This window comes from Anser anser (genome assembly GCF_964211835.1).
Source record: "Anser anser genome assembly, chromosome: 14".
Taxonomy (NCBI): domain Eukaryota; kingdom Metazoa; phylum Chordata; class Aves; order Anseriformes; family Anatidae; genus Anser; species Anser anser.
This window is the reverse complement of record NC_139735.1, coordinates 4,866,301-4,889,160: the sequence shown is the minus strand read 5'-3', so window position 1 is coordinate 4,889,160 and position 22,860 is coordinate 4,866,301. Positions and strand designations below refer to the sequence as shown.

The 22,860-nt window shown below is 49.5% G+C and overlaps 1 protein-coding gene across 6 annotated transcripts in view; it reads left to right on the top strand.

The window, feature by feature from the left end:
* The window catches only part of COL23A1 (collagen type XXIII alpha 1 chain), a 173,307-nt gene that overhangs the window by 138,900 nt on the left and 11,547 nt on the right, over window positions 1-22,860 (top strand). For 3 of the 6 annotated variants that reach the window (XM_083798343.1, XM_083798342.1, XM_083798347.1), the window contains 11 exons: window positions 7,795-7,821; window positions 9,921-9,947; window positions 10,652-10,678; window positions 16,749-16,865; window positions 17,305-17,340; window positions 17,690-17,716; window positions 18,144-18,170; window positions 19,353-19,397; window positions 19,969-20,031; window positions 21,284-21,328; window positions 21,817-21,894. In XM_083798343.1, the coding sequence (XP_083654469.1) occupies window positions 7,795-7,821; window positions 9,921-9,947; window positions 10,652-10,678; window positions 16,749-16,865; window positions 17,305-17,340; window positions 17,690-17,716; window positions 18,144-18,170; window positions 19,353-19,397; window positions 19,969-20,031; window positions 21,284-21,328; window positions 21,817-21,894 (519 nt within the window). The remainder of the gene's footprint in view (window positions 1-7,794; window positions 7,822-9,920; window positions 9,948-10,651; window positions 10,679-16,748; window positions 16,866-17,304; window positions 17,341-17,689; window positions 17,717-18,143; window positions 18,171-19,352; window positions 19,398-19,968; window positions 20,032-21,283; window positions 21,329-21,816; window positions 21,895-22,860) is intronic. The other 3 variants (XM_083798344.1, XM_083798345.1, XM_083798346.1) reach the window with 3 other exon arrangements.

Sequence of the window (22,860 nt, the reverse complement as noted above, 5' to 3'; positions counted from 1 at the left end):
ATTTTGGGAGCTCTGTGCAGTGAGCTAAATGCTCAGCTGTTGTGCTTAGAGCTGGAAATCAACTTGTAAGGATGATAAACTCTGGTTTTAATTAATTTTCAAGACAAAAAGTGAAGCCAAATGTTATTTCTGAGCTGATGTCTGAGAGAAGGAGTTGGGGGAGCACATGCAGGAGGGAAGCTGGTTCCTCCACTTGCAAGAGCCCAGCACAGCAGAGCAGCACGGCCCTGGCTTTGGTGGCATCTCCATTCCTGGGCTTCAATCAAATGAGTTTTGGGGTTTCTTCCCTAAGCAATTAAAAACCTCAATTAACAGATAGTTCAGCAAGGGAAAGTCCATGTAAGTTGTTTGCGTGACCCATAAATATGCTGTGAACACAGGCTGATGTGCAGGAAATGAGGAACACGTGCCAAAGCCAGCTCTTCGTGGGAGTTTCTCCATCTTGTTGTGGTCACTTGGAGTTTACCAAAAAGCTCCAAGAGATGGGTTTAGCTGGGTGTGTTGGGAACAGCAGCTTAACCCTTCAGGAGGGCTGCCAGGAGCGGGAGACCGTGCTACGTAGGGCAGAGCATGTGGATCTCAGACTTCCCTTGGCTTTTGCAATAGGCAGACGCTTTCTAGACCATGGGTGGTAGCTCGTGTACAGACACAGAGTGCCTGTATGTTGCATGGGTGTTTTGGTTTGTTGTGCATGCACATATTCTAAAAAATAAATAATATCCGACATCATTAGATATTTTCAAAAACTGCATCATGTAATTTGTATCCATCTCCAAAATGGTTGCCATTGTGAAGCTCAGTTTTCTTAGTTTTCTTATGACCTTCATCAAGGTCGTAACTGTTGAACTACAATTATTGCCCCTAATTACAGGGTTCAGTCCTGTGTTTGTTCTTGCGAGTGTCTTTATTCATACATATTCAGACTTCAAGGATACTTCTCCCAGTAGGACCCCAAAAGACAGAAGTAACAAACATTCATTTTACGAGGCAAACTTTTTTAGTTTCAGTTTTTTCATTTCATTTTAATATCAGTTTTGTGGCCAATTCACGTAACTATTTGCCTAGCGGGGATAAATTCTTTAAGCAGGGAAAGCACATCCAGTGTGTTCTCCTGTTAGGTCTGTTTACTGGCTCTCTCCTGTGGAGACAACAATGATTTTGTAAAGAACAGCTCTTAAGGCAGCTGTTTATTTTTCTATTGATTTAGAGGTAACTCTTGCACAGGGGAAAGAAAAAAAAAAAAGTTGCCTTATATCCCACACAGAAGAGGAATTGCAGATGCATTTATTTATCTTCTGGGCTTCCCATTTCTCTTCCAGCACCTTCTGGTCAAGCAGAGGAGAGAACCTCGCTAGGCACCAATGACATCTGCAAGGAGGATTTTTCTGCTCCAGTTGCACGGGTGGATTTTTGACACTAAGCACACGTGGCAATTTGGGGATGACTCGAGGTGGCCACCTGGGCCCCACCTGGTTGGTGCAGGAGGAGGCTTGGTGAGGAACTGGCTGCAAGGACGGGTGGTGGAAGACGTCCTTTGCTACCCGAGTGCCTGGTGTGGAAGCAGGGCTTTGGTTTCTGGCTTCCTGCACTGTTTTCTCTGGTTCACCACTTTGGGTACGAGTGCATCTGTGTCTGTCTCTGGTATGTTTGGACACAGCCACCTGGTACCGAGGTTTGGCTTGTAGGCAGAAGAAAACTGAGAAAACCCAAGAAGTTTGCTCATCAACCACAAGGGAGAAGTAATCCCAGTACAGCTGGAGAGCTGGGATGGCACTGGCAGGGTAAGAATACAAAGAGAGTTAAGAGGCTGAAGTGTTTGCTTCAAATGTCAGTATTCCTCCAAAACAATTGCTTCCCAACGTCAAAATTTCATTCCCACCACAGAGGCTGTCTCCTCTCTTAGCTGGACATTGAATGCAAATTAAATGCAAAATATCCCCAAAACCAATTGGGCACCAAGCGCTTGCGAGAAGCAGTCGCACGGTACACATGGAACTCATTTAAACCTCAGAAATTTGGGGGAAGTCAGGGGACTCTTTCTTCCATAACAGCACTTTGTTGTTTTGGAAGAGAACCGGTGCCATGTGATGCACAGATGAGCGAGATCTTGCTTGCGAGCTGGCGCTCAGCACAAATGCGGTGATCTGGCGTGCCTGAGCGTGGGGAGCAGGAGCTGGCCCTGAGTCGAGGCGCTCGGTCACGGTGGCTCCTCGGTGCCCTGTGTGCCGGGAGGAGAGGTGAGCCCTGGCTCTGCTCTGGCTTTGCTGTGTGTTCGGTCCGAGCAGGCTCACTCGCAAATTGGAGCGAGCGGCCCCAGCGCAGCGGTTTCTCTCCACCCCTTTGGACTGGTCGGCGTTAGTTTTGCTCCCAGGCATTTTTCTTGGGCGTCTTTGAGAAGATGTCTAGCAAAACAATGGGGGAGTTCTGTGAACAGATGGAAGGAGGCTAGTTTTGTGTCTGAGGAAGGTACTGAAGGGGAAAGGTCCCTTATCTCCATAACGAACCCCCAGTGAACGTTGTTGGCATCTGGGAAGAGAGCTGGGAGCTGTCGTGCTCCAGGAAGCCTACGCTGCTGATGCAACGGAGGGGCTGAGTGGTGGACAGGGTCCGGCTGCCTCCAAAACACCCTCAGAATAGTGTCTGGGCTTGTTTTTATCTTGTTTTCTATTTCTGAGGCATTTCAGAAACCCTTCCAAGCATCGGTGTCCTGTGTGAGGGCGCTGGGATCTCCTTGCAGAGGATGGCTGTGCGGCGGGCGGCTCGCGGCCACCGGGTGCCCCGCGTGGCCCAGCCCAGCCTCCGAGGTGGTGGCTCTCTTGTAGAGCCCCACGGTCTGGTTTGCATTATGGGTGAAGTTTTTAGCAAATTACTGCTCGTTTCTGCTTTGTTTCTATCAAAGAACGGACAGAAGGCTGCCCAGCAGTCTGAGGACAGATTTTATTTTTTATTTTTTGGAATAGAGCACAGATGTTGAGGGGTTGGTTTGTTAATACACGCCTGGCCCTTATCAAGCTTGTATCCCTCATGGCGCAGCAGGTCTCCTCCTAAAAAAGTAGTTTTTAAGGTTTGCGTGCAGTTGTGAACCGAAGGAGAATTTCAATTGGACTATACCGAAGTGGCTTTATTTCATATTAACAAACAGAGTAAATTATTAAGCAAAGATTGTTAATAAGCATGTTCACGTTGACAGAATTTATATATACTATATCTAATATAGTACTGTAAAATGTTATATTGTGTACAGTAATATATACTCTCTTACTGTGTGAGCACACATCCGTAGACACAAGTGCAGGGCAGTTCCCCTGGTAGCGATCCCATCCCCGTCAGACCACCCCCACCCCATAATTAACATAAACGCCCCCCTGCCTTTAAGGGTCTCAGTGCCTGACTCAGGCAGGCAGCAGCAGGGGCGCTGCCCTGGGCTCAGGCCGGCCTCTTCTGGGGACCCCAAAAAGCCTCCGAGGGACCTGGGCTCACGGCTGTCACCTGCGGCGACGTTGCCGTCGGTGTGTGCACCAGGTAAGTTCTTCACGTATGCCGTCAGTAGGGTGTCAGCCACCTCTGCGCATGCATTTAAATGCTGTTGTTTGGGAGGGTGAAGGATTCTCGTGGTGGTGCTGGCGGATGGAGTAGAAACGTGGGTTTGGTCCTGTGCTGAGGCTTTGGGGAAGGAGGAGAGGCAGCAGTGACAGGGGCGAGGGACGAGGTGACATCCGGCAGCGCCCCTCTCTTGTACTCGGTTCATCTGCAGTTGGTGCCAGCGCTTCTCAGGTGCTGTTAGGACCCGGGTTTCGTTGCTCAGTCCCTCTTCTCATTGCTCAGTCCCTCTTCTCCTCTCTTCCTGCAGTTGTGAAGCTGGAGGAGCCTGGCTGGCTTTCTTTGCTTTCCTCGTGACGTTTGGTGTGGTTTTGCTCCGAGTAATGGCCGGCACAAACCTGTGACCCACAGCACAGACATCACAGAGCGGGGTGGGATGTGACCTCTCCAGATCTGCCCCATTTATCCCAATAACCTCAAAGGTTTCTTGGTCCTGGACAAACCAAAGCAATACCAAAGCTCTCTTTGGCCAGCAAAGCCGGGGCTGGATGGGTGTGTTCATCCACAGCCTTTGCCAGAGCTCTCTTCTAATGCAAAAATGTGCCAAGGAACCATGTTGCCAGTGGACACCATCCTTCTCACGAAGATTTATGGCACAGCCTATAGGATTTATGGCACAGCCTATAGGAAGGGACGGTCCCCGCTCCCTGGCTGTGCCGTGCTGCAAGCCGCGGCATTCGCAACGCCCAGCGACCCCGGGCCCTTCGCGGCGATGCTAAAATATTGCCATGTCCTTTTGTTCTGACACTTTCCTCCTTTTCAAATTTAAGATTTTACGATTTTTCGAAACCACAGAGACAGAGATGGAAGGCAGCCCTTTGAATCTGTTAAAATTTGACTGCAGGGTTCCTTCCGACCCCTGTGCTAATTTTTAGCAGAGCAGGAAACATTAAAAATAACCATGAGAGAAGATTTCCCAACTCAGAAGGATTGTCCTCTTAATCTCTGGCTGCATTTTCGCTCGATGTTTTCCTCCTAACGTTCCTGTGCTGTTGCTGGAGCGAGTCCATCCCCACCAGCAGCAGCGATGGCACTGGAGGAGGAAGGCAGAGGGCTGGCCAGCCAGGCTGGCACCCAGCCTTTCCCTGGGCAGGGTGAGGGATGGAGCAGGGAAATGTTTACTTATTGCAAGAGCTTTTGCTCGTGAATCAGAGCTGCTTGCAAGCTCCACGTCTTCCCTCTTTGGTGAACATAAAATTGTTCCCAAGCCTTCAGGCACTCAGTGTTGGGTGAAATCACCTGTCACTGCAAAAATTTCGGTGCTACATCTTGACCCTCCTGAGCTTTTGCTGTGAAATGAGCACACACCCAAAAAAAAAAGGCTCTTTAGGCTCTTATTTCTTTTTCTTTTTTTTTTTTAATTGTAACGGAGCACATCCCCTTCCTCTGAAGCTGAAATGGGAGCAAAAGGCTTGTAGTAGAGCATGGGCAAGGGCACGAGTGAAACTTATCCCTGGGCAAAAATCCCAGCACGAAGCTGCTGCAATGCCTCCTCTCGCTCAGGGTGTACGGAGAGCTCACCCTCTCCTTAAGCTTTGTGCTGGTCGTTTAAGTGGAAGTGCTTTTTGTTCCTCCAGAATGAAAACTTACATAGAGGTGGCTTTTGAGGGGGGAATAGGGAGTTGCCGATTTGCTGTTCCTTAGTTATCAAACGAACTAAAGATGGCTTTCTGTTCAATTAAAACGGCAGAATTCAAGGAAGAGATGACGATGGTCTCGACACATGGGTGCTCCTGAAAATTGCATTAAGCGAGCCCGGGTTTGCGATGCTGTCCCCTCACCTCCCCATGCACTTTCCTGGCTGCTCTGCGACGCGGTGCCTTGGCTCCCGCAGCCCCGTGGTGGGGCATGGCCATCGGGTCCCCGGCCCAGGCTGACCAAAGGTTTCCGAGCCTGGGTCTCAGCGTTGTCCGCTCAGCGGAGCGGCTGGCCCGGAGCCCCTTTGAAAGCCCCATGAATATTGTTTCTCTCGAGCATTAAATGCTTTCCCTCAAACAAACATCCTTTGAATAGGCCATTGTTTTTCCTTCTGGATGTCCCTTTGTGGACTGATACAAGAATAGCTAGAAGCTGATGAATTGCTATTGTAATTTTTTAATATTTTTTTTATGCGTGGGACTTCTACTTCTTGGAGAACTCGGACATCCTGGGGGTTCCTTGCTCAGGTCCCAGCTTTTTCCTCTGGAGATCACCAAATGGCTGTTTCAGGTGAATCATCTCCAGCAGCCTTAGTTTCGGGAAATAAACTTGGTGGACCCGATGCCTTGCCCAAGTGTTATGATGTAAAGAAACATGGTAAGATGAAGTATGGAGGGGTGTTTGTTGGGGCAGGAGTAGTTTGGCTGAGCTGTGTATTTGTACATAAAGCCTTTGTGTTGATGGACATGACTGCATTCACCTGTAACTTTCATTAATGCTATGTAGCAGTTGTTCACTGGTAGTCCCTCTTAAGAAATAACACACATCATGTAAATAATATAATCTATGTTTGGTAAATTCAGAAATGTTGTGCATACAGGAAGCCCCGTTATTTTCAGGTGAACGTCTTTCATCCCGCTCCCCCATCCTTGCAGAGCAGGTACTGATGCCCAGGACTCTGTCCTCTGGCTTTGCCTCTCTCCCGATCGAGCTGTGCACATCCCAGGGTTTATATCCCAAGCCCAGCCACACCGCTGCTGCAGACTGATTTATTCCTTACTGATGGCTGGAGCTGGGAGCTGGAAGGATGCTATTTTAAGGCAGCTGTTAGGGTCCTCTTGCCAACGTCTTTTTTTTTTTCTCTTTTTTCTCCATTTCAGCATCATAGATTTAAGCTAAATTAAAAGAAGGTTCACCCTAAACAGTCCCCTAAGACTTACAGAAGACAAGTCCTCCATGCGGGAGGAGACGTGAGCCCAGCACGTTTGTAGAGCAAGCTGTGAAGATGCCCACGCGCGTGCAGGTGTGGGATGTGCTAACCTCCAGGCTCCCTTTCACAAGCACAGCCCTCGTGCTTGCGGTAGGCAGAGAGGACAGCGACGCTGGGCTGGTGTTTGGGATGACAGAAGGCCGGGCTGTGCTGCCCAGAGGTTTGGCACAGCCCCTCGGCTCCCTCTCGAGCGTGTCCTCACCCAGCCACACACATCAGCCTGGGCTGGAAATTTGGGGTGGAAGCAGGAGGCCCAGTGCCGTGCGGACCCACGGCCATCAGTCCATATCTCTTTGGGAAACATTTGCAGGGCTGAGTCCTCTCTGGATTTAAACGAGGAATGGGTTTAAGTTCCTAGGCTGCAGGCAGTGGATTGGGAAATGCCATTCTCCTGGGATCTACCACAGCTTTTGTGCTGCTTCTCCTCATCCCCGCCTGGCTCTGCGCAGCCCCAGCTGGCGGCAGGGTAGCTGCCTCTGTTTGTCCGTGGGCATTAGAGCACCTGCTCTTCCTCTCCCCGCATCCATCCTTTCTCACGAGAAGGCTTCCTATGACACGAGACATTCAGCAGCTTTGTGTTAATCGAGGACCGCGTGCCTGGAACGACGGGGTAATAGTCTCTTACCACAGGGATTTACCGCGCGCTCCTGCAGCTACCCTAAAAAAGGGAGACCAGGGGGAGAGCTGGGGTAGCTCAGTGCTCGGCCCCACAAATACAGGCGTGTTTCCAGCCTCGTGTCGCTGCAGATGAGCAAAGCACGTAGGTATCGGCCTGTGGGATAGGTGCACCCTTACTTCCCCTCCAGCAAGACATCCCATCCCCTCAGAGACACTTACCAGCATGGTTTGGGGGCGACAGCTGCTGCCCATGGAGCGCAGCAGGGTTTTAGCAAGTCCTGTTCAGAAACCAACCAGTTCAGCTCCGAGGCGGCTATGAATTGCTCCCAGCCACCCCTCACTTTAACCAAACCAGGTGTGTGTACTCTCAGTCCTTACAGTCCTGAGGCAGTCCCAAGTGCTGTGCCAGAGCAGCGTCCCTGTCACTAACCCTGTCGCTTCCTTTCACGCCTCTTCATGCTCTGCACATTGTCGCCTCTTACTCGGCTTCTGACAACCTTCTTGCTGGACCGCGTGCATGAAGGATTAGGTATACAAGTAACGTAGCCAAAGATTGTACTGTATGCATCTAGAGCCTCTTTCAGAGCACGACTGATATTGCTGTGTTTGTAAATTGTTGGTCTTTAATTTTATTTTTTTATAATGCTGTCTTTTCCTTCCCTTTTCAGGGGCCCCTTGGCTTGGATGGCAAACCAGTAAGTAGCACTAAGTGCCAAATGTGTCGTGTCTTTATTTGTGCTGCTCTGCAATGGCTGGACAGATTCTCAAATATAATCCAAATCTAAATATTTTCTATACATATAACTGTTTATTGGAAAGACTGCATTTAGAAAAATTAGTCTGTGGTCTGAAACTTGTGCAAGTTTAAACCCTGAGCAGGAGTGGAACACAAGGTGGCAATCCCAGTGCCGAAGGTGAAGTGGAGTTGGGAATCTACAAGTTTGAGTGTCTTTCGTCTAAAGAGCAGATTTGGAAATCTGCAAGTTTGAGTCTTTTTTGAGCGCTGGTGGCTGGGGGTGATAGGCTGACGTAGGCTTGGCCACGGATCTCCTGTGCTCTGCTGGAGCCAGAGGTGGGACGAGCTTCACGGCTCCTCTTGGCTGTGGCTCGTCCTGCCGTGGGCCACGCACCGAGTGTGGGAAACAGACTGCCCTAGCTACTTGGAAGAAGCAAACCAGTGACGTTGGCCACGGGCTGCTGGCAGCACACAGAGGTGTCACGGCAAGAATCATTTCCACGCTGCCTTTATTCAGCCCCACAGGAGCGCGGGCAGGCAGCACTCAAGTGAGGGGCGAGCTTCCCTGGCACTGTGTGATGCAGTGCTTTCTGGAGCGTCCTGGGCTTCGTTTCCTGAGCTGTTTTCTTGACTTGTTTGTTGCTCGGAAGCCCTTTGGACGCTCAGGTGCTCCTTTCTTTTCTCGCTGCTTTCACAGAAACAGCCTTGTTGACTTTTGTTGGCAGAACGCTGGCCAGCGCTGAATCCTTCAGGCAGATCGTTGCTGCGGGAGCTCGTGGCTACCTCTGGTGTTTTGTTTCCCAGTCCCACTTTATTCCACGTTCACTAGAGGGCACCATTTGAAATCTTTTCAAGCTTTGGTCCTCAACTAATCGTGTTGTTTTTTGTTGTTGTTGTTTTGTTTGTTTGTTTGTTTTTCCAAAGTGGGCAGAAGTCAGTCGGTCTTTGCAATTGAAAAGTTATTCCGGGTACTTATTTTTAGCCAGCTAGAGAGCATTTTGTTATAGCTGTACGTTGTTTTGTAATAGCAGAGGTTGCTTTTTATCCTGTTTTTTATCCTATACTTGAAGGTGGTAAATGTGAATGAAAACAAAAACGTAGAAAAAAGGCACTGGCAGGGAGGGGAGAGGCTGGAAGGGCAGCTCCCACCACTGCGCCCACGGCTTGGCTTTGAACTAGCAGAACCCCGTACTGGCCGTGATGCAAGCCTCAGCACCGTGCTCTTGCACCAACGAGGATGCAAATGGCTGAAGTCGTGCACGTTGGGCCAGGAGCAAGACCCCTGGGTGAGAAACAGGGAGAATCTGAATGTAAAAGCAAACTTATCAAACATCCAAACTCAAACCAGACTGCTTGCGATCTCTTCCATGAGAGCAAGGGGCCAGCAGGCTTGCTCAGAGCCAAATTGCCAGCAGGAGGGATGCTGTGCAGGGCTGCAGATGCTGCTGACCTGCCTCCTTCCCATGCCGCCTTGTACTGCTCCTGCTTTGGTGAGCACCATGGGCTGGCCTGAACCGAGACTCGATGTTTTTGTGCCTGAAGGACGCAGAGCAGGCACATCAAAGCCTGGCCCCACGGCTTCTCTTTGGGACTGCAGCGTGTCTCTGTCTGCCTGTCGTACAGAAAGCTGTTTGGAGGGAATATGACTTATGTCTTCAGCAAATAGGCCAAAGAAAGCAGCCTATCCTCCTTGTTTATTTCAAACAGATGTATAATTGTTGTAATGATATGCTGAGCATGTGTTTTTCCAGAAGTGATTTAATACTTCAAGAAATGTCTCGCATCTCTTCAGCATCACGTGTTCGCAAGCGGCTGTCACACTGCCTGCTCTGCCCCTGTCCTCCTCTGGTCCCTGGTCCCGGCACGAGCAGGCACAACCTCCTCACTGCTTCCCAGCAGCGCCCTGGTCGTATGAAGCAGTGTATGACTTAGAGTAATAGTAACATGGCTCAGGGTGGTGAATTCTTGCAGTCTCCTTGGTTTTGATGTTGGGCTAAGGGCATGTGTATTGATGATTCTGCTGGTCCTTAATTGTCACACCTTCTTATGTTTTTCCAGGGACCTCCAGGACCAAAAGGGGAAAAGGTAAAGACTGCAGTAGCATGTGGTTGTTCAGAAACCAGCTGTATGCCCTTATTCTCCTGCGATTCTCTGAGTTCGGGTTGCCCCAATATGCCGGCATGGCATCGCCGCTGTGTTTGGTTGGGACGTGGAGCCGTGACAGCAGGTTCCTGGGTTGCTTTCAGAAGAGCCCCAGGAAGGGGAGGGCAGAAGGAGCTGCACAGATCTAGGAGGAAGAAACATGGCCTTAAAGCTTGTCCAAGCTGCAGGGTTTGCGGTTAACTGCTCAAGGGGTAGGGGAGTGGCATACAGCTCTCCTCTTGCTTTCCCTCCAAGAGCAAGGGAGCTGAAAGGCTGCGGGCTCCATCGCTCTGTTTGCACGACATCCTCCCGTGAAATTTGAGCAGTCAGAGAAGCTCATCGCTGTACTGAAAGTGATGTTAGTCCCTGCATATGTAGGACATAAGCAGTTGCTAGGGGAGCCTTGGAGTTGGAAACAATCTGCTATTTCAGATTTATTATCTGTTTCATCGCCTGCCAGGGCAGAATCTTTCCCTATTGTGTTGTCTCGAAGCCTTCTCCTCCCTGGTTTTGAATATGTTAAGCAATAGGACTCTTCCCACTTCCCTTGTGTGCTGCTCCCTCGTCCAGCTGCCCCTGCGTTTGGTCCTTCGCGTTTGAAATTTGAACTCTAATGGCTGACCCTTGCTGTTTTGCCTGACGTGCAGGGTGAAGCAGGGGACATCGGCCCAAGGGTAAGTAGTGACACGGCATGTTGTTTTACTCTAAAATGTGCTTGGGCTTGGTCACCACACACATCAAGGCTTCATGCTACTTTGTCCCTGCAAACTGGGGCATGGTAACAGTTCTGGAAATGTTTTACTTTGCCATCGGAGCTCTTTGCTTTGGTGGTTTTTCTAACTGTGAACATGGGGAAACAAGAGTTGAAGATCTTCAGGTACCTCTTTATCGGTTTCAAGGTTACTGGGCTTTCCTACCCCTTATTCCCTCTTCCAGTGTCAGAGACAAACTCCATGCTTCTCTTGAAGCTGTGCTCCTTTTCTGTGGGCATTGGAGTGCCAGCGTGCTGCAGTAAGAACAGCGTCCCAAGGCAGGGCCCGCACAGTGCTGTGCAGGACGGAGGTTTGTCCTCTCCAGCTGACAGCGCGGTGAGACGCAGACAACGTCTTGTCCGCCTTTGAAAATAAAGGTTTTTAAGTGACTAGGTGATGAGGGAAAACTGTTATAACATAGACATTAACGGAGCTTTGTGCAAATGGCTCTCATGGGGACGCATGAAGCTGAGATTTACCCAACACAGCAGAGTGGGTCCCTGCGAGGTGTGTGCGGGATGCGTCTGTCCCGCAGCCCCCTCTGTGACACCGTTGCTGCTGGCGATGGCAGCGTTAGCACCAAGTGTCCCACGCTGGGATGAGACAGGAGCTTTTGGCACACAGCCCTGGGGGTCCCGAGGCGGTGCTGGTGGTGTGGCTGGGTTCAGGCTGAGCCAGTGCTCCTGTACCCACAGAAACCCACAGGGGAGAAATGCTCTGAATGCTGAGGAAAACCCCAGCGCTCAAACTCTTCAGCAAATAGCATGTCCCTCCTACGGTACGATTGCCTCAAACAGAGGCGTGAAACTGATCTGTTAATTCGTGCACTGTGTGCAAGGAGATCTTAATCTGCACGTGGGAAGTGGATGAATAAATCCCAGCCACCATCATCACACCAAAACTGGACCTGAGTCAGGCTCCCAAGGCACAGGAGAGAATTAGGGCCACCCTGTCCAGCCCCAGGATGGGACTTGTCTGATGGACATGTCTCGTGCCCCTGGTGAACGACTGCCTTTGCCCAGGCTGAGCAGCCGTGGGACCTGTTGAGGAAGGCAGAGCGATCTGTCCCCTTCCCGTGCTGTGATTTGGGAAGAACAAATAATGATCGTCAGTGGGCTCTTTTGCTTTGTTTTTGTTTCATCGTTTGGGGGATCTGTTGGACACTGGGAAGGCTGAACACTGGGGTTGTATGCCAACGTGCATTTCAGTGAGCAGTGGTGGCTTGTGCGGTGTAGGACGTGATCACTTCTTAGATACTGCCGGTCTATGCTTAAAAGGCAAGAAACTTCAGATAATTTAGTCCCCTGCACGCCGAGGTGCTCTGGTGCGCAGGTTCTGCTGGAGCTGGAGGCACCCAAGAGCTGGCTGGTGGCTTTCAATGGCATTGGCAGAAATGCAGCCGGGACCTCAGTGGTTAATGGCCAGAAATGCCTCAGAGTCATTTCTCGTTTTCCCCTAGAGGCTGTTAAGTGACTTTTTGAAGTTTTCCATTTTCTGAAGCAGCTCCTTGGGTGCATCTGGAACTGTCACCCTCGGGCTTTGAGAGCCCCTAAAATTCCTCGGACAGATTTATTCCCCGCCTGGCTGCGGAGGGGCTCGGTGTATGGTCTCAGCCTTGCAAGTGCCCACCCACGTACTCAGAAAAGGCTTTAAGAGGTGATTCAGCTGCGCGAGGGCGTGAGTTTTTACTCCTTGGCTGGAGCTGTGGATAACTTCTGTGGGAGAGGGCACCATGCAGGGCTGGTGATTTGCATGGTGCCGGAGGAGATGCTCGCCAGGCTTCAAAGCTCCCACGGTTCGTGCTGCCGGGTGACTCGGGAGCCCACCTCCTGCGTGCAGCTCCCAGCCCTGCTGCAGGAGGTGTCGGGGGAGAGGCTCGGTCTGGACCTGCAGACATACAGGTGTCGGCTCCCAAGGTAACGTTTGTTCTGCTTTTTAATCTACCGATAAAAATATGTGCTTTTTTCTCCTGATCTGCATTTGTCCAGATTGTGTTTTACTTTTGTTTTACTTTTTTTATGTGTTCATGCCTCTTTGCACAAGAATAATAAAAAGTCTCACAAACAACTTGGGAGGAAAAGAGGAGAAACAAGCCTGGCAGAGCCCCGAACGAGTAGGTCTAACAAACAGCGCCTGGCTGTGAAAACAGCTTCCTTTATGTCTCCAGACATTCCGGGTTGGATTGGATATGAAGCTTCTCAATACCATCTGGCCCGGATTATTTTTTATTTCTTAATTTAATCTATCTTCTTCCTCAAGTTTCGGTGGTAGCTTTGTTTAGCTGATTTTGAAAGATGTCACAGCAAGTCATCAAATCAACGGGAAGATAAATAACTGTGAATACATCCAGTGCTGCCTCGCTCCTAAACGTGCATGGCTAGGGGAGATGGAGTCGGGATAGCGTGTGTCAGTGAACACTAATATTATCATTAGGAATGATAGATTAACGAATAGCACTTGGCGTGTTTTCAGAGGGACCACAGGCAATGGAAGGGAGATGAGGGCAATTAGGAATTAGCTGCTGAATGCATTGGTGTCTGGGCTGCTTATGTTTCTGTCCCTAATTAACACCTGCCACCAGCAGGGACAAAACCCAAAATTATTGCACACGTGAGTGTGCCTCATGCAGATGTTGGAGGGTGATTCTGGGAGACCTGAGGAAGCAGTTGGCATTGGGCTGTCTTAGGTACTGTGCATTTCTGGGCTTGCAGAGGGTCCTGTGAGGCTGCTGCACGGCCACAGCTGACCAGGGTGGAAAGTGAACATGTGAGTGTACCCAACACGCTGGCACAATGCCTATGGGTGAAACCAAGAGCAGATGTCCTCTCTGCTCTGGGGAGGAAAGGGGGAACCAAAGCAAGGACGCTGCTGAGGCTGGGACCGCTGTGCCCTTCTATTCAGGCTGGTATTTTGCTCTTAAACATATCCTTACACCTCTAAAAGGTCAGTTTTTATAATCCAGACTCATTCTCTGAGCTGCCTTCGGGGTGACCACTCTGGATTTATTACCCTGACTTGGTTAATGCTGCTCTTACCGACAATTCAGGTATTTAGACAAAGGATGAGACTGATGAACGTTTGCACATCTGGGCTAGCGGATGTGCAGTGCGTGTGGTAGCAGCATCAAATTCAGTCTCTCGAGAGGGGAAAGGGGCTTCCACTTGTCCTTGTCCTTGCATGTTTTGAAGGAGCCCAGGTACGTCTTCTGGCAGCAGAGGAGACACCATGGTGGGAGTTGCTGGAGGAGGTCAGGTTAAGAAAAAGTTAAGGGAAGACTCGTGAGCTTTGCCAAAAACATCTCGGGCACTTTCCTGCTGGGAGGTAGCAGCTGGGCTGGTGGTGGCTTGGGTGACAGTGGCTTGGCTCACAGTTCAGCTGCTCTGCATTTGACCTGGTGGCCAAAGTGGCCAGAGCCTGTTGGTTCTCCAGCTTTTGTTCCCTGTGCCTCCACAGCTGCTGGCCGCAGAGAAAAGCTCTCGTCTCCAGCAGCCCATGCGGTGCTCTCCCACTCGGTGGCCAGGGCCACCAGTAACATACCAGTAACATCAGCCTCCATGCTGAGCTGCTGCAGGGTTAAACGCTGGATGGCCGCATGGCTGGGGTGGCTGTACGGCTGGGGGCTGGTGTCAGGCTGCAGGTGGAAAGTGGAAAAGTAGCTTTTTCTCTTTGTACAAAAGCAAAGGTGCTTGCGGAGCTCAGGCTGCAGATGAGAGCTCAGCCAGTAAAGCATCCTGCAGAGTTCACCACGACAGTCAATGCAGAAATGTACGGATGCGGTCAGAGTACCCGTGTGTACCTGCAAAGCTGTCCTGAGGCTGGGCAGGAGGTGGGCTTGCCTACAGGGTGCTGAGCCCCTGATTGCGTTTGTTATTTTAAACATCTAGCCAAAAGGTCAAATCTCTTGGCAATTTGGACAAGGGCTCCTTTCCTTATAAACCTTCCAAAATGTTCCTGGAGGACGTGCTCTCTGCTCCCAGGTGGCTTCGCTCCATCCCTTGGGCTTTCCTCTTGCAAGTCCTTCTGTGGATGCACGTGGGGATGGTTGGAGGGAAGGGAGCAAGCAAGAAACATCCTGAGAAAGGAATCCTCCTACTGCTCCTCTCTTGATAGATAAGTGGGAAGGCTAAAAGACAATAGCAATGACTACTGACATGGTCTGAATACATTGTTTTTGCATCATATAAATCTGAGAGATTTATCTGTGCTTCGCAGGCTGGGGAATACATCAGTATTTGTTTTAGCCTTGGAAAAAAAATATAATATTTGGTCTCAGGAGAAATGCTGGGATATATCCCCTGTGGGTATTACTGGAAAAATGCTCTGCATTCTGCAGAAAATCCCTGCGGTGGGGAATCCTCCGTACCCCAGCAGCCTTGAATGTCCTATTGTGCCGTAAAATCATGAAAACATATTTGTTTGCCTGTGCCTCCTTGCTGCCTGCTGAGCCTCCAGGGCATCCAGAAGGTTAAAACCACCAGGGTTGTCTACCTAGATCTCTTCCTCCTTGCATATCAATTAATTACCAGAGAGAAATTGTTATGTATTTTTATGGCCTATCAAACTCACTCTTTCTGCTGTGCTTGCATCTTAAATTCTTGCTCTTTCCTCTTCTGCCTTCCACTTCGCTGGGCTAGATGGTTTTTCCCCGCCTCAATCACGGATTTCTGGCTAACGATCAGCTTGTCTTTAGCCGGCGAGTGCTCAAGGTACACGTATTGAATCTGCCCCCTCTGGTTTGCTGTGGTTCTTTGAGCTGCTTTTGTTCCTTCTTGCTGGCTGATCGTGCACTCTTGCTATTTCACATTGTCACTGCCACGAGCTACACTCAGGTTCTTGTTAGGAGTACCCTCGGTGAACCCTGTTAGGACTTATGGGGAGTTTTGGCAAAGCAAGGAGATGTAAAAGCCGTGGGTTTTCAGCATTGGGCCCTTTGTGGGAAGCGGGGATCAAGCAACAAGTCCCATGAATGTTCATGGGACAAAGAGCAATGCCGGTATTATAAAACGCGTTAAAATGTACTTGTCTAAATCCTCATATTCTAAATGTGACTTTTTAATTAGGCAAAATTCAGTGGGAGACTCTTTGAGTTGACATAATTGGATGCAGTTTTCAGGATTTGCAATAGGATTTTTTAAAAATTATGTAAGCGATTTAGGAGCATGGATCTTGTTGAAAGGCAGTGGGATTTGTGCTGTTAAGTCACTTAAGGACTTCTGAAAATCCCACACTTGTCCCTGATTTGAGGGCGGACCACATATTAAATGCAGTCCTGTTGCTGCCTCGGTGGTAACCCATCCAGATGTTGCTAAAAGATTTACGAGACGGCCTTTTCGTGAAGATTTGCATTGTGTAGCCACATGTTGGATGTGCCCGGCCCCAGCTCTGGGGCTGGGCTGTGGCAGCCGGCGGTGGGTCGGGAGCCGATAACCGGGCAGCGAAGCCCTTCGTGGTGCTCCCATCCCGCACGGCACGTAGCAAGCCCCTGCAATCACCAGGAGATGACTGCTGCTTTTTTTCTTTGCATCCCAGTAGGGTGTGAGCTAAGCTGGATGTTAATGTATGACCACGGCTGTATTTAAAGTATACTAAGTGCTGCTTTTTTGTGTGTGGCTTTTTTTTTTTGGTGTGGTCCACTAAGCTATGGATGTGTGTGCATGCTCCGTGCCAGCATGTCCTTGGGTTTGGGTTATTTCTGGGTACGTTGAATTGGTGGTCTCCATGCAGATGGTCGCTGGGCAAGGGCTTAATGAGATAAAACCTTGTTAGAAGGCGTTGAGCAAAATCCTGGTTAAGGAACCAAGGGCTCGAAGCAGCTGCGAGCTTGCTCCCAGCCTCCTGCATTGGCAGCTTAACCCCCGGGATGGTGGGGGCCAGGAGAGTGCCCGTGGCCCAGGGATGCAGTGCATGTGTTGAGGGCACCCCACGCCAATGTCAAGCTGCCGGGCTTGTTCACGCCACTTCGTCTCACCATGTCTGTGTGAACTTCTTCCAGGGCGATCAAGGTCGAGAAGGAGCCACTGGCCCCCCTGGTCCGCCAGGACCCCCAGGTGCCCGGGGGCCTCCTGGTGACACAGGAAAGGATGGCCCAAGAGGACCTCCAGGCCCCCCTGTAAGGACCAGAGATGTGCAGCGTGCACATACCGGGTGGTCCCCACCCCAGTGAGGGAGAGGATGGTGACGGGGCATCCCCTTCCCTGGTGCTGCCATCCCACCTGCTGTCTGGCTCTGGTGGCTGCTCACACCGTGAAGCTCTGGGGCATGGGGTGAGGCAGCAGGAGGGGTTTCCATCTTCAGCTTCAGAGCAGTGGGTTGGAGCTGGAGTGTGTGTCTGTGGCCGCTGGCTGTAACTCAGAGAGCCCAGAGGAGATCTCTTCCCTTCGGAAAACCTATTGCGAATCTCCAGATCACTGGCAATTCATTTAATAAAGAAATAGGCTGAAACGCAATGCTGTTGAACGTCCTTTTTGGCATTTGGAGAATGCCAAAATTTGGCATTTTGGAGAATGAGGCGTGATGGTTTTGATGTCATCTTTTTTGTTTTTTTGCAGGGTTTTAAAGGCGACCCGGGAGAGGATGGCCTCATGGTTAGTATTGCCTGGAAACGTTCGCGTTGCACTGCCCAGAGCACTGGGGCGAGCCCAGTGTACGTGCCCCTCGCCCCGCGTGCTGTGCCTCAGCCTTTAGCTCCCTGCAGTAATCAGTTACGTGCCATTGCTTATAGATGCCAAAATTATTATACATAGAGTGCACATGTAAGAAAATATTTATTACTGCTGGGAGCACAAAGAACTTACAGCTGTATTTATAAGGGAAGATGGGAAATAGGCATCTGTGTCATTTTTTTCATGGGGATTAAAATACTCTTGGAAATGTTTTTATCCTGTCTCGCCCTATTGTCAAATAAGTATAACCAACCCCTTCTACATTCAACAGGGCGCCAGGGGACCCCCAGGGCCAAAGGTGGGTAGTAAGCTATCTGTCTAATTTTAACAAGAATTCTTGAAATATTTCAGCATGGTGGGGAGGGAATGAACATATGTATTTCACGCTGGAATTGCTCTCATCCATATTGACCAGATACAGAATTTCTGAGGTATCGAGCTAGCCATTGCCTTGGAGCTGCAGACGTCTGTATCAACGTGTCACCTACACAAAAAGCGCAGTCACTGCCCGTGTTAAGATCTTGAAATGAGGGGGGCTGGAAGGAGCTGGGGGGGGTTGGAAGTCAGCATGCTGTAGCAATGTGCTTTCTTGTGTTTTGGAGGGATGACACAGATCGACACAAGCCAAGTATTTTAACTTTACAATTAGCTTTGAGTATCAGTACGATTGGTCTTTTATTCTGTTATTTCCCTAATCGTCTTTCTTTTCTCTGTTCCTGTTGAAGGGTGAGCCTGGCATGCAAGGGAAGAAGGTAAAACAGTAATTTTTCTTTGCTTTGTTCAGCGCTAGCTTGGGGAAACCACTTCCAGAGGCCAAAGGGGAAGCCGTAGCCGCGGCTGCCTGTAATGGCCCAGTGCTGGCATTCCCTAGGGTTTCTTGCACATGCTCCACAAAGAGCTACGACTCCATGACCCCAAAGCACAGATGCTCTTGTGCCTTCAGCATGGCTTTCATTATGACAAACAGGCCAGAAGCTGCAATCACATCTGCCCAATAGACAAAGAATGAAATAGCAAATGCCAAACAAAGCAGTAGGTCTGAACCCTTTCACTCAAATAATTCAAGCTCAACTGAGAAGCTTTTGGAGGACATTACCTCCCAAAAGGCCCTGTGGTGGCTGAGTTTCCTGGGAGGGCCCATGGTGAGGCATGGCCGCACACAATCTCGGTGTGGTCGCTACTCATGGGCAGGAGAGGGATTTCCCACGCTCTGAAGGATAGATGCTTTGTGTGGCTGGGGTGTTGAGCGCTGCAGGAGATGCACGTGGCCAAGCTGTCCACGTTTTCTGCTGTTGGCACCATCGAGAAGTGAATAAATCATTGCCTTCAGCAGAAACCAAAGTGCTGACAGGGCCCAGCCCTTCCCTCTCTCTGCCTTGCCCCAAAACAGACATGGCCATATGTGTTTTGCAGACCAGAATTTCCTTAACATTTTTGATATCTGTCCAGCAAAATTAATCTCTTGAGCACCTACGGGGCAGTTTTATTTCAGGGAAACAATGAAATATGACACATGAAACCCAGAAAATCTCCTCCCAGTGTGCTGGTGCTCGCAGTGAAGTTGTGAGGATGGGTGGTAGCTTGCAGGAGGCCTTTAGGAGATCAACGAGGCTCCCCCAAACCCTAAATGGATTGAATACTGGACTCCTATTAAAGGTGTGAGAACACCTTCCCCAGGGCCACTGTAAGCAGCGCAGTGCCCCATGGCCGTGCCTCATCCTGAGGAGCAGAGGAGGCAGGGGCAGAGCTGGGAGGGAGCAGAAGACCACATTGCGGCCTCCCAGGCTCTGTGCTGCTGCCTTCCCCTGGCCTCCTGCAAACCCGAGTGGGTCTCAGGTCTGCCCAAGGCTCGATGGGGGTTGAATGAAGTGTTGGATCCCGATGGTATGTGTACAAGCTCTTTGTGTTTCACTTTATATGCTTTGTCTCATCAGGGTGATGATGGCATCCCAGGGGAACCAGGACTTACGGGCTCTAAGGTAGGTTTCTGCTTGTTGTCTATCTAATGTACGTGCTTGGCAGCATCTTTTGCTCTCCAGTTTTCTTGTTGGCACAGCATCATGGTTGGGGCAGGCTGAGAAGTGCAATTCTGCCTGAACGTGGAAAAAGAATAAAAAGCTCACAAAGAAATGTATAACCCCTCCCTCTGTCTTGGTAGCTCAGCCCAGAAAGCCTCGAGTTTGCAACTTGTTGGCTGTTGCAGAGAATCGCCATGGAGAGCCTCCTCTTGCAGAAATAATTCAAACAGCGTTGCTGGTGGTGGCCCAGAGCGGGTGTTCGGGCTGGGAGGAGCCTCCTGACACTGCAGTTTTGGGGCTAACTTTGCAGCTCAACGTACCACCCGCAGCCAAACTGCTAAGGCTGAAAGCTTCATTTTATCTTGAAAATCCCCCTTTTGGCACATAGGTAACGTGACACATTTTAGGCTAAAAGCAGAACTTTGCTCACTCATGCACGTAAAAGTAAACGCAAAGCAAGAACGCTACAACCTGGAGAAATCTGTTCTCCACCCCACCCCTATACCATTCACCTAAATTGTCTTCCTTTCAGGGGGAAAAAGGAAGCACAGGTCCGAAGGGAGAGAATGGCACGGACGGCGCGCCAGGACCCAAGGTAAATAAATACCAGTCCATCGGGGAAGCTGGGCGCAGCGCTGTTGAGGCAGCATATTTCAGCTGAGTAGGTGTTATAAGCCTTTACTTTCTAAAAGCCTCATAAAATGCCAAAAATGAAACAAACCAGGGGGGTTTTGAGCAGTATTTTACCTTCTCCTGGCGGCTTAATGAAAGCTGGACATGGATATGAGAGTTTTTAAAACTCATCTCCCTGAATGTTTTCCATTGAGTGGCCTCTCTTTCCCAAGACAGCTAAATCTCTGATCGCATTTTGATCTTCGTGTATCGATTGTTGTGGTATCGCTTCAAAGTTGAGAGTGCTTATGTGCCTTACTGTTCTACTTATCTCCGTAGCTGCAAAGAAATGAACTAAGACAGTCTTGATATGTTAAGTGGTGATGATATAACATGGACAGCGTTCATGAGCCACTATCCCCCCCCAGCTGCTTCTTATTTAGTCAGATCTATACCCAGTTGTGCTTTCTGTATCAAAGAGCCATGGCTCCTTGTTAGGCACGAGACCATATAGGATGAAGAAATGCAGGCTTGGATGACCCTTAGCCATTTTTTTCTAAAAAACGTAGTACCAGTGCTTGTTTGTTCCCCCTAGGATCCACCAAAATGATTTTTTCCTATGAAGAACCTTTGTGTTTATACATTTGATTTTTATATTTTACTTTTTTGAGGACTTTAATTTGACCAATGTATAGATTTCCATGGGTATGGCAAACAGTGCCTTCCTGAATGCATTTCAGCTTTACAAAACCTCCCAACTTTCAAAAAAAAAATTGGCACAGATTTTTTCCTTAAACTTGCCCTCAGAAATGGTTTAAATGTGTCAGCTGAAGCTTTCCACACACAAAATTCAGCCTAAAGCAACAGAAACTGCAGCAGAAAGAGACGGAGCTTGGCCCGCTGGAAGCAGAAAGCGGGGCTGTGCGATGGCACGGCACGTCGCAGCCACGGGGCGCTCGGCTCCCTGCACCTTGAGATGTGTTCCTGCTGTCAGCTAGCTCACACTAAGGTTGTTTTACAAAATATATTTGCTCTGAAGTCAAATCTGTTTTTAGTTTCTTTGTTGTGCTTTTTTTTTCCTGGGAGCAGCAGTTCCTTGTTGGTGTTGTACTTTTTTTTTTTCTTTTTTAATCTAAAACACATATTGGCATCTCATGCAGTTACAGTAATTTTAAGATAAATATTCCATATTTTTCTTGGTGTCTCTGAACCAAAAATATGATTTTGATTTTCAGGGTGAACCTGGCGAGAAGGGTGGAATTGGCTCCATCGGACCACGGGTATGGATGTTCAGGAATTTTTTTTCTGTTCCGTGTTGTGTATTTGCCTTAACCCAAGCTCTTCCCCACCTCCTCTTTCTGTTTAACACGTTGAATAATGTAAGGATCGATTCTGTGTTAGAAAATACAGATGGTGCATATTTAAACAAATCATTATGTAGATACCAAATACTGCCACTGAAGACAGCACTGGAAAATACAGTAAAGTCCCATTTTCTTATCAGTGCGACCATCCTGTGACTTTTTGGAAGATGGAAGCTGTGAATAGGGGTACTCTAATAATAATGTTGATGCACTTCTCAGTTACATACATTTATAAGCTGTTGAGGCTCGGTTGGATGACGGTTACAGCTGTCAGTCTAGGAACTGATTAAATTGGTGTCTGTAAGGTGATAATCCCCTAGGCACCTATGTTTGGGGTCCTTGCTGTCATGCTGCCTGCTTCTCAGGTGCTGCAAAAACTAAACAGGGTTCATCCCTCATTGCAGGGTCCCCCTGGCCTGAAGGGGGAACAGGGCGACACCGTCGTGATCGACTATGATGGCCGGATCCTGGACGCACTCAAGGTGAGCACCGCAGCAGGGCGTGCTGATTCCTGCAGGGTAATGGGAAGGGAAGGGGCTGAAAGGCTGCTGAGCACTGCCTGTCCCTGTGCTACTTCTCCTTCCTGAGGTCTCGACACAGAGCCAACCAGGAGGGAAGAGTTTATTCCACCCTGCGTGTGGTTTTCACTGCAAATCACCTCAATTTGGCTTTCTCTGAAGGCAATGGGAGGATGGGGAGCGGTGCCCAGGCACTAACCTGCCCCTGCATCCACAGGCAGGCAGCACCAAGCCTCACACTGCCGCTCACATTAGGATGAAAGAAGGCAAATAGAATAAATATTTAATTACAGACACATTTGAGAACCATCCTAATTGTTTTATAACAGGCTGCAGGGATACACAAAGTGATGGTAATTACCATTTGCCAGATGTCTGCATGGGTTGCTCTGACAGGAGCGTGGCATGTAGCTCTGTGAGTGGAGGTTGTGGATGGAAATCCTTGGAGAGGCTCCCCCAAATGTCTGCAGATCCCCTCTGCTGGAGATCTTTCGTGTGCTGCATGTGGACGTTGCTGGGGACGCGCCACAGAGCGCAGCTAACTTTGCCGTTGCAGTTTTCCTGCTTGCTCCCTGTTTCCAGTGTTTGCACACTTACCGTACCTGGGTACAGAGCTTTGAAAAGTGATTGCTTTATGCAACTTGCAGTGTGATCAAGTGTAATAGCGTTTGAATACGTAGTCAAGGAAAACAGGTTCTTGGGGGTGTGGTACAGGGTTGTTTTTCAGCTGAGAAGCCATGAGGTTGCTATTTGAGGTAACTTGAAGTCACAAAATACTTCATCCCAAGGCATTTCGTGCTCTCCATACCCAGCAGAGCAGAGGAAGAACAACGTGCTCAGGGGTGCAAGACTTTCCTGCTGCCTTTCCCCTGTTTAAATGCACCTCTCCAGCCAGTTATCACCATTTCCAGCATGGTGCTCCTCTAAGCC